This window comes from Gracilinanus agilis, chromosome 1 (genome assembly GCF_016433145.1).
Source record: "Gracilinanus agilis isolate LMUSP501 chromosome 1, AgileGrace, whole genome shotgun sequence".
Classification (NCBI taxonomy): Eukaryota; Metazoa; Chordata; class Mammalia; order Didelphimorphia; family Didelphidae; genus Gracilinanus; species Gracilinanus agilis.
The window spans coordinates 152,820,564-152,835,919 of NC_058130.1; the positions used below are offsets into that span (position 1 = coordinate 152,820,564).

A 15,356-nucleotide genomic window follows, 5' to 3' on the forward strand; every position below is an offset into this window, starting at 1 on the left:
CTGATTAAAAGGTTTTCCCTTCTTAGGACCAGGTAGTTTTGGGGTCCATTTGAAGTTTTTAAGTCATCCCAGGAATTCCAGGCCCTAACAAACTTCAGATACTATATAATACTTTGGATGGAAACAGGAGAGAGCTACTCTAGTCTAAAGTTGCAAGCTGAAAAAACTTTCTTGGATATAGGTGTGAATTATAGGAAATATCCCCTTTCACTATCTTGTACCTTTTATTTAGGTGCTTTGGCCTCTGGGTTTCTCGATTACCATGCAAAGATTGTAAGTCTCTCTAACATATGGGGGAAATAAAATATAGTTTTGAAACCAAGAACAAAATAGTAAAGAAATAAAAAGTGGTAATTATTATTATTATTATTACTAAAAAGTATATTAAATACTACTCAAGTAGTATTTAATTATTAAAAAGTTTTACCTTTTTGTTCCAACTCTGTGGTTTGGAGCGATATCAATTGTGTCTGTGGCTGAATCATGTCTTACTGCAAGTCCTAAGTCTGCAATACAGCACGTTCCATTCTTCTTTACTAAAATATTCTTTGATTTCAGATCTCTATGAGCAATTGCTGGTTTGCCTAAAGGAACAAAAGTTAAACATGACTATAGAAAAAATAATGCATATCAATAATCTCTTGGCATAAAAATGTTTCAAAAATATGAAAATTTCTAAAACTATGTCTAATATACTCTCTACTCATCTTTTCCAGCTCCAAGAATTCTATTATTCTATTAATTCAAATATAGAAAATAGTCACCCTAGAGATTTAGGCACAGAAATTTTAATCTCAGTGTGTTTGTGCTACCAACTACCAAGATACTTCTCTAAACTGCCAAAGTTTATTATCCTAAATCAGAAATTAAAGAATCTTAATTGCATAAGCAATTGCAATGCAAAACACTTTTCATAATGCAGTTATTTTGGAATATCCAAAAGTATTATCACACTATCATGGATAACTGTGAAATTATCTATACTAAGCATTATATTAAGTTTCCCAAAAATTTTGAATTATTAGAGCTTTCCCTATTCTTGCTCAGGAAATTATTTTGAATTATTTTGTGCAAAATTTGAATTAATTTAATTGTAAACATGTTTTTTTTTCTTCATAGAAGGTAACCCAGCCTGTTGAACCCAGGTCTCTGACTCAACAAATCCATTACATTTTTCCACAGTACCATGGCTTGAATTTGTGCTCACCAGTAATAAGCTACCTTCCTCTAATTAGCATCAATCAGCTCTCTGTATACAGGTAAGAACACCTAACTATATAGCCCTATAAACTACATCATTCTGTGCAGAGCCAAAATGGTTGAGTAGAGGCAATAACCCAGCTGTACTCCCTAAACAATTTTAAAATAATGCATAAAATCAAATTATGAAGCAGCATAGCCCCCAACAGTTTTCCAACACAAGAAAATTAGGAGGTCATTGGAAAGGTCTGTGACACCAGAGCATGTGTGTCAGTAATACGAACAGTGGGCCTTGAGGTGGTTAGGTCAGCAACAGTAGCAACAGCAACAGCAGTAGCACTTTCAGCTCTTAACCCAGAAACAATAAGGAAATTGGACAACTTGTCAGAAAGAAACTACAAAGGACTCTGATCTAACATTAGGCACAGCATCGGGTACTGTTTAGCAACTCCACTGTCCACTTAGGTTTCTGGGTTGCAGTTCCAGGCAGAGAGAAAACATTAGTACTGGTGGCTACAGGAGAGCAGGGACCCTTCCTGGGTAAAGACAAAAGCTGTGACTACACTTCTTCTCAAGGTAACACCGCTTTGGAAGCAAGGAAAAATTGCAGATAGGCAGATCTATCTCTGAAAAAAACAGTAAAAACAAAACAACAAAAAGAACACTAACGTCTGGGACAGTGCCTCCCTACCCTCAGTTGAGCAGAGCTCAACTCTAACAAAGTCTGCAGTCAAAATATGGGCTGGAAAAATGGGTAAACAAAAAGAACTTGAACATAAAAAGCCTACTACATGGTGTCAAGGAAGACAGAAACACAAACTCAAGAAGACAAGGTTGAAAAAAGCTATAAGCAAAGCCTCAAAAGAAATGCAAATTGGATGCAAGACCAACAAGAATTTCTGAAAGAGATAAAGAAAACAGTAAGAGTAATAGAGGAAAACTTTGGCAGGCAATGCAAGAAAATTAGGAAGAGAATTAACAGGCTTGAGGGGGAGGGGACCACAAAAAATACCAAAGAAAATAATGCCATAAAAACATAAACATGAAAGAAAAAAATCAATAAGGGACTTAAGAAAGTTAGAAGGAGTCTACATAGACAGAGGGGGAAAGTATAAATAGATTATATTGGAATGATTCTTGCAAAAAAGAAAATGAAGAGGTGAGAAAAGAGGGATGCATTGGAGAGAAAGAAGAAACAGAAAGGGGGAAATTATGTCATGTAAAAGAGGCATTCAATGCAGAGCTTTTAAAAGACTGGAGGGGGAAATGAGGAGTGGCCAGCAATGCTTGAAATCTCACTCTCATCAGAATTGGATCAAAAAAGAAAGATCTGTCTCTCTCTCTCTCTCTCTCACACACACACACACACACACACACACACACACACACACACACACACACAAAAATCTATCTTACCCAACAGAGAAATAGGAGGGGAATAATAAAAGAGAAGGTGGAATAAGGGAAGCAGTGGTTAGAAGCAAAATAGACTTGAGAAGGGACAGGGTAAAAGGAGAAAGAATAATCAGATGAAAAAACCTGAATGGAATGCTCTCATCATAAAACAGAAGTAAATAGCAGAATGGATTAGAAATAAGAAGCAAATGATATAAGAAACACACTTGAAACAGAAAGATATACAGTTAAAAAAAATTAGGGGCTAGAGCAGAATCTACTATACTTCATCTGAAGTAAAAAAGGCAGGGATAGCAGACATGATCTCAGATAAAGCAAAAATAGACCAAATTAAAAGAGATAATCAAAGAAACTTCATTTTGAGGAAAGGTTCCATGGACAATAACATAATATCAACAAATTTTCAGGAAAGTTTCTCTGATAAAGATCTCATTTCTCAACTTCCAGGTTAAGATGGCTGCAGTGTAGAAGGAACTTAACAACTCTTCCTAAAACCAATCACAACAATGCATCTCAAAAGGACAAAATTCTAAATCAGGTGGAAAGGGGTTCTACCTTAGGGAGGAACCTCGAAGGTAGGCAGCTTTTGGGCACTTCCATGCTATAAGGGGATAAAATTACACCTACCAAAGTGCGAACTGATCACACACACACACAACTGTAAGAGTCAGAGTGAAGGCCAGGGCATTTAATTCTTGGAAGCTCACTGAGTGGACCACAGTCTTACCCCTGAGGACAGTGCAAAGCCTTGGGGCAAAACTTTGGACTGGTGGAGCAGACAGGCCCCTGAGACTTGAAAAATAGCCTCAGGGCAAAAACCACTCTGTATCTCCCTATACCAAGTGCCGCCTACCCCCCTCATTCAAGACTTCTGGCTGAGAAGGGAATATAAAACTGACATGGCCACAAACACCAAAGAACTAGAATCCACAAATGCCAAAAAAGTAAGATACAAGTGAGAAAGCATCTGACATTGGATAAAGTCTATGGAGAAAAGGAGCAGAGTAAAGAAGTGACAGCTAAGAGTGAGAAACAAGCAAACACATCCAAACTTTCAAAAAAAAAGATGGAAATTGGTCCCAAGCTTTCAAAGAACTCAAATCGGAGTTCAAGAACCAAGTAAGAAAGATGGAGGAAAAAAAGTGGGAGAAAGAATTGCAAGTAATTAAAAAGGAAAATAACAGTTAAAAAGACAATCTCCTGCTTGGAAAAAGAGGTACAGAAATCACATGAAATAATGAGCAAATTTGAGATGAGAATGGATCTGCTGGAAGTCATGAAAAGCAGCTTAGACCAAACCAAAAAAGAAAATCAGAAGATCATAGCTGAAAAACCAGTCTTTAAAGACTAGAACTGGGCAAGTAGAAGCAAATGATCTCACAAGACAGCAAGAATTAATAAAGCAAAATCAAAACAATGACAAAATAGAAGGAAATATGAAATATCTCATTGAGAAGGTGATGGACATGGAAAACATGTCCAGGAGAGATAATTTGAGAATCATAGGTCTACCTGAAAACCTAGAGAAAAACAGAAGTCTTCACATTATCTTACAAGAAATTATCCAAGAAATCTGCCCTGATATTCTTGAATAAGAGGGCAAAATAGACATTGAAAGAGTCCATAGATCACCCTCTACATTAAATCCTCAAAAGACAACCCCCAGAAATGTAATTGCCAAATTCAAGAGCTTCCAAGCCAAGAAGAAAATATTGCAAAAAGCCAGAAAGAGACAATTCAGATATCAAGGAGTCCCAGTCAGGATTGCAAAGGATCTGGCAACTTCCATGCTAAAGGAATGCAAGGCTTGGAATATGATATTCAGAAAAAGCAAGAGAATTGGGTCTAAAACCAAGAATCACCTACCCATCAAAACTGACTATATACTTCCAAGGGAAAGCATGAGCATTTAACAAAATAGAAGATTGCCAAATATTCCTAAAGAAAAGACCAGAATTAAATGGAAAATTTGAGGTCCAAATATAAAATTCAAGGGAAACATGAAAAGGCAAACAAGAAAGGAAAAAAAAAATTTTAAGGGCCTTCAATAAGGTCAAATTATATTCCTATATGGAAAAGTGATATTTGTAACTCTCAAAAATTGTTTTCACTATCATAGTAGTTAGAAGAATTATTCATAGGTAGAGGTTGGGGTACTAAGTGATTTAAGATGACATTAAAATAAAATGGGCGAGAATAGAAGATGGCACCAAAAGAAAATTAAAGGAAGAAGAAAAATGGAATAAATTATATACCACATAAAGAGGAACATGAGAGTGAGCTAATAGGTAATACTTAAACCTTAGTCTCAGTGGAATCAATTCTGAGAGGGAAGAGCATCTAGATCCATTGGGGTATGGAATTCTATCCTTACCCTACAGGGAAGTTGAGAGGGAAAAAACAAGGGGTGGGAGTGGAGTGGGGTGTACCAAAAAGAAGGGAAAGAGAGAGGGGAAGGAATTCAATAGATCTTAAAGAAAAATAAGAGGGGAATAAGAAGGGAGGGGTTAAGGAAGGGAAGTAAGATAAGGATGGGGAATAGGGAGACTGATTAAAAGCAAAACACTGATTTAGAAGGAAATAATGAAAGAAGAAAGGGCAGGCCTAGGAGAGGAAATCAAGATGATAGGGAATACACAGGTGGTAATCATAACGGAATGTGAATGGGATGAACATACCCATAAAATGGAAACAAATAGAGTATATTAGAAACCAAAATCCTACCATATGTTGTCTACAAGAAATACACATGAGGCAGATAGACACACAAAGGGTAATGGTTAGAGCAGTGGTTCCCAAACATTTTTGGTCTACCACCCTCTTTCCAGAAAATTTTTTTTAATTTTAATAGCAATTAATAAGAAAGATAAATGCACCTGTGGCCATCACCTCCCCCGTGGATTGCTGCAGCACCCATCAGGGGGTGGTGGCGCCCACTTTGGGAATCACTGGGTTAGAGGCTGGAGCAAAATTTACTGGGCATCAACTGACAAAAAGAAGGCAGAAGTCACAATCATGATATCTGACAAAGCCAAAGTAAAAATTGATCTGACGAAAAGATATAGAAAAGGTAATTATATCCTGATAAAAGGCAGTATAGACAATGAAGAAATAGCAATACTCAACATGTTTGCACCAAATGGTAAAGCATCCAGATTTTTAAAGGAGAAACTATTGGAGCTTAAGGAGGAAATAGATAGTAAAACTATACTAAGTAGGAGACCTGAACTTTCCTCTATCAGATCTAGATAAATCAAACCAAAAAATAAATAAGAGGTAAGAGATGTGAATGAGACTTTAGAAAAATTAGAATAGATATATGGAGAAAAATAAATAGGGACAAAAAGGAATACACATTCCTCTCAGCAGTACATGGTATATTCACAAAGATGGACCATGTATTAGGGTATAAAAACACTGCAAACAAAATCAAAAAGCAGAAATAATAAATGCAACCTTTTTAGATCATAATGTAATAAAATAATAATTAGTAACGGTACACGGAGAAGCAAATCAAAAATTCACTGGAAATTAAATAATATGATTCTCCAAAAATGGTTGGTTAAAGAATAAATCATAGAAACAACTAGTAATTTCATTGAAGCAAATGACAATGAGGAGACGTCATATCAAAATCTATGGGATGCAGCCAAAGCACTATTCAGGGGAAAATTTATATCCCTGAGTGCATATATCAACAAATTAGAGAGGGAAGATATAAACTAGTTGGATATGCAAATTAAAGAACTAAAAAGAGAACAAATTAAAAATTCCCAAATAAAAACTAAATTGGAAATCCTAAAAATTAAAGGAGAAATTAATTAAATTAAAAGTAAAATAACTATTGAATTAATAAATAAGACTAGAAGCTGGTACTTTGAAAAAACAAATAAAATAAAGTACAGGTTAATCTAATAAAAAAAAAAAGGAAAGAAGAAAACCAAATTAATAGTATCAAAGATGAAAAGGGCAACCTCACCTATAATGAAGAGAAAATTAAGGTAACTATTAGGAACTATTTTGCCCAATTATATGGTAATCTAGTTGATACGGATGAATATTTAAAAAATATAAACTGCCTAGATTAACAGAAGAGGAAATAGAATACTTAAATAATCCCATATCAGAAATAGAAATCAAACAAGTCATCAAAGAACTCCCTAAGAAAGGTCTTGTTTCTCAATGACATGGGGAACTGAGTTAAATTTGTAAAAATAAGAGCCATTTCCCAAACAATATACAGTCAAAGGCTATAACCAGGCAGTTTTCAGAAGAAATCAAAGCTGTCTAATCACATGAAAAAAAGCACTAAACTATCACTACTGATAAAAGAAATGCAAATTAAAAGAACTCTGAGATGACACCAATTATTATATGCATATAACAAATTACATGACCTCCTATTTAGAACTCTCATGGTTTAAACTATAGCCTCTACCCCCCCCCCAAAAAAAAACCCACATCTCATCTCTAATCTCTTTTCCAAAACTGAATATCCAACACAAACTCCCCAAAAGATGTAATATCCCTTAGAAGATCAACAAATCTGATGCTTCTAGTCAGTAATGACCTCAAACTACCTTGGGATCTGTAAAAGTGAAATTTGGGGAATGCCATCTAAAAGTGTATATATTTCTATGGACATGGGAAATGTATCAAAACTACATTTCCCGTGATCCAACATGGTCCAACTGGTTTCCGTTTCCGGGTCTTTGGGCTTGGGGAGGCCGACGTCTTGACGCAGGGAAGACCTTAAATCTCCTGGGTTAGGAGGGAGTGGCCTCTTTGCCAGTAGGCTCTTTTTGCCAGTAGGTCTCTTGGCCAGCAGACAGGAGACAGTAATGGAGGCGGCAGTTTTGAATGCTTACAAGCGCATGGTCTGATAACTTTATCTATCAACATGGCTTTAATTAAATTACTAATTTATATATTTATACCAGCCTTTATCATTTTTAATATTAATAGATCTTACATAATAATAATGTCAGATCTGACTAACATGGGTCAGACCTGAGGCTAATAAAACAGAGTTGAGTAGTGCAGCAAAGCTTTATTTGAAGGAAAGGAGGGGGAGAGGGGGATGGGAGATTGACAGCAGTAGAAGTGGCACTGGAAGGTGGGGGAGAAGGGAGAGGAAGAGGGAGCCCATAACCTGAGGACGGCTTGGGGTCTCCACCTGGGTGGAGGAGGGGGCAATCTTTTATAGGATGGTGGTCTGAGATGAGGTAACTTATATTGCCTCTAATTGGTCAAATTTGGGGTACTTTTGTTTAGTTGATTAAATGGCCCTAAGCGGGGGGGGGGGGGGTGGAAACCTCTATCTCTGGGGGTGGGAAGTCCTCAGGTCTGAGGGTCAGTGATACAAGTCATTTGTCAAGGTCTGACAGCAAAGTCCTGATGTTCTGCCAGGTTTTACTAGGACTTTGACTCACAGTTTGGACTTGGGGTTGGGGGTGGGTGGGGAGAGGGGTTGGTCTCAGTAGGGATTAGGGAAAGGGGGAACTTTGGTTCCATGGTTTATGGAGCACTACATTTGCATTTTTTTGTATAAATGTATGTATATATGCCATATCCTCCAATAGACTATAAGCTCCATAAACTGAGAATACATCATAGATCTTTATATCCCTATGTCTGGTAAAATTCTCTGCACTCGGGTGCTTAATGGTTTATTGTATTGAAAAATCTATACTTTATTGAAAATGGATTAGAGAGGGGATAGCTAAGTGGCTTGGTGGATTGAGTCAGGCCCAGAGACCAGAGGTCCTGGGTTCAAATCTGGCATCAAACACTTCCTTGTTGTGTGACCCTGAGAAAGTCACTTAACCCATCACTGCCTAGCCCTTACTGCTCTTCTACCTTGGAACCAATACACAGTATTTATTTTAAGACAAAAGGTAAGGGTTTAAGAAAGAAAGAAAATGGATTGGAGGAGGAAGAAACTACAGAACAATCAGAGGGCTATTAAAATAGTTCAGGTAAGAAACTTCAGTCTTGAACTAAAATAATTGTCACAACTGGAGAAAAGGAACTAAGTCAAGTCAAGCTTTTATTAAGACTCCAATGTGTCAGGCAGGCACAGTGCTAAGCACTTGGTATAAAAAGAAAGTGAAAAAAATCCAAAAGTCTACTCTCAAGGAGCTCAATTTAGATTCCACACAGATATAAACCACATAACTTGGGAGCTGATTTGACATGGAAATGAGGGGAACAAGAAGAGGGAAGAATTGAAGATGATTTTCAAGTTATGAGTCTGTGTGATTAGTAAGGAAGTTGGGAAGAGAAGGGGCATCACACCATAGAAAATGAGTTCCACTGTGAACATGATGAATTTGAGATGCCAACAGGACATGTAGGTATAAATGTCTAGCAGGAAGCTGGCAGTATAGAATTGAGAGCAAGTGAGATTAGGCTGAATATCTAAATATGACTGAGAGTTATCACTTGTCAGAAGCCAAACTATAAGTAGTTGAGGACAGTATAAGCTTATAGTGAGCAAATTTCTTTTTTGCTTCCTCTTTGTCCTTATTACAATAGTAATGTCTTTGTCTATAAGGTGTTCATATAGACTCTCTCAGAAAGTGGTGCTGATGTGAATTTTTCTTAGAGTGGATTCAGATCATGTAATTAATGAGCAATTTCAGATTTTACTCTAATATACAATGCTCCTTTAGCTATTCTTTTTCCCTTTCCTCCTATCTCAGAGGAAAAATCACAACACTCTAAAATTACCTTGTCTACCTATTACAAAGATTCCATCCATTTATTCTTCTGGAATTATACTTTACCTCTTTTAACATCTTCCAATGACTACTTCTTCATTTGCTCTCTATCTTCCACTTTCAAATGCACTTAAGACATCTCTCTTCAGGAAGGGGAAGGAAGACCTTCACCTTCACTTGCTCTTGCTACCTATCAAAGATCTCTATTTTCTTTTGCTAGCAAAATAAGCTATGTTCTACTGACTGCCTTTATTTCCTACCTACCTGTGCTATTCACAAATCCATTTGACTGGGCCCTTTTCCTCACTACTTTGTTGAAAATGCTTTCTTAAATGTATTACTAACTATCTCTATCTGGTGAGATAGAAACGAATTGTTCCCAGTTCTTATCCTCTTTACTTTTTGATGTCATATGACCCTACAGACCCAGAGAAGTAATTTAGTGTTGAGGAAATAACCTGAACTGGCAGGCAAGAGTTCTAAAGTTGGCCCTGCTGATCAAGCTGGTCATTATGCAAAGGACAATTGCGAGGTGGAGGGAGGGGAGGGTGCAGGCAGGGGGAATGGAGTGGGCTAAAAATAGTTTTAAAATGTTTATACATAATAAAACATTTAAGAATCTAAAAAACCTATGCTTTTCTCACAGAAATCCATGAACATTTTTTAAAATGTAATAACCATTTCAATATAATTTGGTTTTCTTTGTGATCCTATATATTTTATTTTATGCATTTAAAAACAATATGCTAAGGAGGCAGCTAAGTGGCTCAGTGGATTAAGAGACTGACCTAGAGACAAGAGGTCCTGGGATCAAATCTGGCCTCTTCCTAGCTATATTAGTTCTAAGATGGAAGATGAGGATTAAAATAAATGCTAAGAAGGAATTGAAAACACTAGAAAGTTTAGGAATAGAAAGGTCTTTCCTAAAAATAATCAGTGGTATATATCTAAAACCATCAACAAACATCATCTGCAATGGGGATAAATTAGAAGCTTTCCCAATAAGATCAGGAATGAAACAAGGATGCCCATTGTCACCTCTATTATTTAACATTGTACTAGAGTAGCAATTAGAAAAGAAAAAGAAATTGAAGGTTTTAAAATAGGCAATGAGGAGACTAAGCTATCACTCTTTGCAGATGATACGATGGTCTACTTAAAAAATCCTAGAGAATCAATTAAGAAGCTTGTAGAAATAATCAACAACTTTAGCAAAGTTGCAGGATACAAAATAAATGCACATAAATCATCAACATTTCTATACATTTCCAACACATCGCAGCAAAAGAGTTAGAAAGAGAAATTCCATTTAAAATCACCCTAGACAATATATAATACTTAGGAATCTATCTGCCAAGACAAACACAGGAATTACATGAACACAACTAACAAAACCCTTTCCACCCAATTAAAACTACATCTAAACAATTGGAAAAGCAGAGTGCTCATCGGTAGGACAAGCTAAGATAATAAAAATGATCATTCTACCCAAATTAATTTACCTATTTAGTGCTATGCCTATCAAGCTACTAAAAAACTTTTTTACTTAATTAGAAAAAACTATAACAATGTTCATTTGGAAGAACAAAAGATCAAGAATATCAAGGGAAATAATGAAAAAAAAAACGTGAAGGAAGGTGGCCTAGCAATACCAGATCTTGAACTGTACTACAAAGCAGTAGCCATCAAAATAATACGGTACTGGCAAGAGACAGAAAGGAGGATAGGGGTAAGTGATGTCAGCAAGACAGTGTATGATAAACCCAGCTTTTGGGACAAAACCCCACTATTTGACAAAAACTGTTGGGAAAATTGGAAAACAATATAGAGAGATTGGGCCTAGATCAACATCTCACACCCTACACCAAGATAAACTCAGAATGGGTGAATAACTTGAATATAAAGAAGGAACTATAGGTAAATACAGAAAGAATTGTATACTTGTCAGAGCTATGGGAAGGGAAAGATTTTAAAACCAAGGAAGAGTTTTAAAAAATCACAAAATGTAAAATAATTTTGACTACATTAAACTAAAAAGTTTTTGTACAGACAAAACCAATGCTACCAAAATAAGAAGGGAAACAACAAATTGGGAAAAAATCTTTATAACAAAAAACTTAGATAAAGGTCTAATTAATTACTCAAATATACAAGGAGCTAAATCAATTGTACAAAAAAAAAATCAAGCCATCTCCCAATCGATAAATGAGCAAGGGATATGAATAGGCAATTCTCAGATAAAGAAATCAAAACTACCAACAAGCAAATGAGAAAGTGTTCTAAATCTCTAATAATTAAGAGAAATGCAAATCAAAACAACTCTGAGGTATCACCCCCCCACCTAGCAGATTGGCTAAAATGACAACAAGGGAGAGTAATGAATGTTGGAGGGGATGTGACAAAATTGGGACATTAATGCATTGCTGGTCAAATTGTGAATTGATTCAACCATTCTGGATGGCAATTTGGAATTATGCTCAAAGGGCTTTAAAAGACTATTTGCCTTTTGATCCAGCCATAATAGCACTGCTTGGATTATACCCCAAAGAGATAAAAAGGAAAAAGACTTGTACAAAAATATTTATAGCCGTGCTCTTTGTGGTGGCAAAAAAAATTGGAAAATGAGAGAATATCCTTCAATTGGGGGATGGCTAGACAAATTGTGGTATCTGTTGGTGATGGAATACTATTGTGCTCAAAGGAATAAAGAACTGGAGGAATTCCATGTGAACTGGAAAGACCTCCAGGAATTGATGCAGAGTGAGAGGAGCAGAACCAGGAGAACTTTATACAGAGATGGATACACTGTGGTAAAATGGAATGTAATGGGCTTCTCTACTAGCAGCAATGCAATAATCCAGGACAATTCTGAGGGACTTATGAGAAAGAACTCTATTCACATTCAGAGGAAGAACTGTGGGAGGAGAAACACAGAAGAAAAACAACTGCTTGAACACATGGGCTGTTAGGGATATTATTGGGGATGTAGACACTAAACAATAACTCTAGTCCAACTATCAATAATATGGAATTGAGTCTTCATCAGTGATACTTGTAAAACCCAGTGGAATTGTGCGTCGGCTAAGGGGGATTAGAGGTTTGGGGGAGAGGGAAAGAACATGAAATATGTAACTAGGGGAAAATATTCAAAATTAAAATTAAAAAAAAAATTAAAATGAATAAAAGCCCTGGAGATTAGACTGCAGAGAAAAATCTTGCAGTGGATACCAAGGATGGACAAGAAATTACCTACTATGTCTTTTCTATCTCGAACTCCTGTCACTCTGTATTTTAGTTAAAATCCATGTATTTTTTATCCTGTGTCCTGATTTTTTTTGCAGTTTGTTCCAAGAAAAATGTTTCTGAATGATCGAGTAAACCTTAATTTTTCATCATAAAAAATCAAAAAATAAATTAAAACCCTTACCTTCATCTTGAAGTCAATATTGTGTATTGGCTCCCAGGCAGAAGAGTAGATAAGACTAGGCAATGGGGATCAAGTGACTTGCCCAGGGTCACATGGCCTATGTCTACTTTTGAATTAATCAAAAGTGAATATACCCATACTTGACCCTAAAGTAAGGGAAACTCTTACTATAGGAGTTTACACCTCCAAAAGGTAGAAACTTAACCTTAAGGGGGAAGTCTACAACCCGCATGCTAAACTGGGTGACAACTCAGAAATGTGTAAATCCTAGGAGGAGAGTTAACACCTTTAGAGGTGACAAGTCATTCCCACAGACACTGCCCCTGGGCAGGGCAGGACAATGTGGAAACTGTGATTGGCCCCTGTGAAAAGGGGCAAGGACAGGAAACCACCATAAAAGCTACAAAATCTTTGGGCTGGGGCAGGCTCATGAAGTTGAGTCTCGTGGAGAGTGTCTCCTGGAGATAGTCTTCAAGGGAACTTCACTGAAGACTTCAGCGTGAATCGTGGCTTCAACTTAGATTTTGACTCCTGGACTACTTCCTTGGGTGAGTGAAAAAATGGCTCCTCTAGTTTCCTAAAAGACTAGCTTCCATCTTGGAGGAGGCCTCATAGTTACTCACTACTGGCCCTCCTGACTGAGAACTAGTATAGGTATTTTCTCTAACCTCTCTCACATTTCTCTACTTTATTGTTTCCCCTCTAATTTGGTAAATAAACTTCTGACTTGAGATATAATAACTTTGGCAACCATGTTATTTCATATAATTTAAGTCCAAAGCCTTTACATTTCTGTAGACCACGAAGGTTGTGACAAGTACCCTCAAATTTCCCTCACTTTTCTTAAATTTTCCTTTACTATCTCAAGTCAGCCTTTTTTTTCTGTTTGTATGATTTTGGTTTTAAAATATTACTCTATTACAAAAATGAACAATATGGAAATGGGATTTGAGTGATAATATATGTATAACCCAGTGGAACTGCTTGTCAACTCTGGGAAGGCAGGGAGAAGATGGGAGGGAAACAACAAGAATCATGTAACCATGGGAAAAAACCCTACCTTGAGTGCCCACAATCTCCATGTGAAGATGTGCAAGTCCACTAGCAGTGGATAAAGCTAGTTTGATCATTCCTTCCACAGTAACTGTGTATCTGTTTAAGTAATCAAAAAGGGACCCATGCTCATGATAATCTGAAACCAACCACAGCTGAGTCCACGTACCATTGTCTGCAAAACAAACAGCAAAATTTTCTAAGATTTATATGAAACATTTAAAATTTTATTAGTAACATTAATTGCTACATCTATCTTTTAATACTAAAACACACCACTGTAACACCATCCTATATTTACTTTACAAATTTTGCTTTATATTTGCATTTATACACATTTTATAAATAAATGTATTAAATAACAAGTGTAATCAGGTCAACTATTAAAACTAATTTAAAAAGATATGGAAACTAAGGCTCAGAGGCATGGAGTCTATAATCCTAATTCTTAATTTGGCTTCTTTCCACTCCCCTGAGTAATAACTATGCATTATTTTACATTTCTTATATGTGTATGTGGGGAAGCATATCTATTTTCACAATGTCTGGAGAAGCTCTTCAGCAAGCTGGCTATAAGGAGATTTTGGTTCCAAGGCAGTAAAGTGGTATGGGCTAAGCACCTGGCGAGGTTAAGTGATTTGCCCAGAGTCACATGGCTAGGAAATAGTGGCCAGAATTAAACCCAGGACCTCTTAGTCTTAGGCTTAGCTCTCAATCCACTGAGCCACCTAGCTGGTCCCCAATACTTAGCATTGACTTTAACATAGAAAGTAAGGAGTTTTGCCCCAGGAGAGTAAATTTTTTAAAAGACCACCTACTAATTTGAAAAACACTTGTCATCTCCATAAGTGAGCAAACCAGATCCTTGAAATACTAGAATGTTTAGAACTAAATTTGAATTGCAGGTGTATTAAATTTAAGACCTCTAGACAAGTTTCCTCATGTATAGCAATGGTCTCCTGCCCAAATAGGAGTCACAAGAAGAGGTTAAGAACTCATGCTTACTTTTATCCATTATTCCAATACTCTTCTACATTAGCCCCTCAGTGCAATAAAAACCAAACCCTGACTGGACATTCATAGCATAAGCTGCTCAAGTGTCACTAGGAAAATTGCCCCTTCCTCTCTTCCTTTTCATTTTGGGTGGGACATTGAGTCAAAATATTTCCTTACACAAAATCACCATTTTATTTCAGGTCTTCATTCACATCATTTCTCCCCTGGACTACACTACTACTTCTTCAAATTTCTTCCTACTCTAATCCATCTTCCACATGCCTGCCAAAGTAATTTCACCAAAGTAAAGGACTGATCATGTTACCCTCACTCTTCTCAATAAGTACCAGTGGCTATCAAATTATAAATTATATTTGGCTTTAGAGCCCTCATAGACAGGCCCCAACCTAACTGTCTAACCAAGTTAACATATTTTGGGAATGTATAAGCAAATTTTTTACTAATTAGGTATGTAATCAAAGTTTTGGAGACCGCTACTCTATATAACATGACATATAAAATATAAGGTCCCTTTGTGCTCT

General features: G+C 36.5%; 1 protein-coding gene across 1 annotated transcript in view; it reads right to left on the minus strand.

The window, feature by feature from the left end:
• TGFBR1 (transforming growth factor beta receptor 1) overlaps positions 1-15,356 on the minus strand; it is a 65,708-nt gene that overhangs the window by 10,550 nt on the left and 39,802 nt on the right. Inside the window, exons 5-6 of the mRNA XM_044657226.1 lie at positions 13,826-13,993; positions 428-584 (exon numbers count right to left, since the gene is read on the minus strand). Of these exons, the coding sequence (XP_044513161.1) occupies positions 428-584; positions 13,826-13,993 (325 nt within the window). The remainder of the gene's footprint in view (positions 1-427; positions 585-13,825; positions 13,994-15,356) is intronic.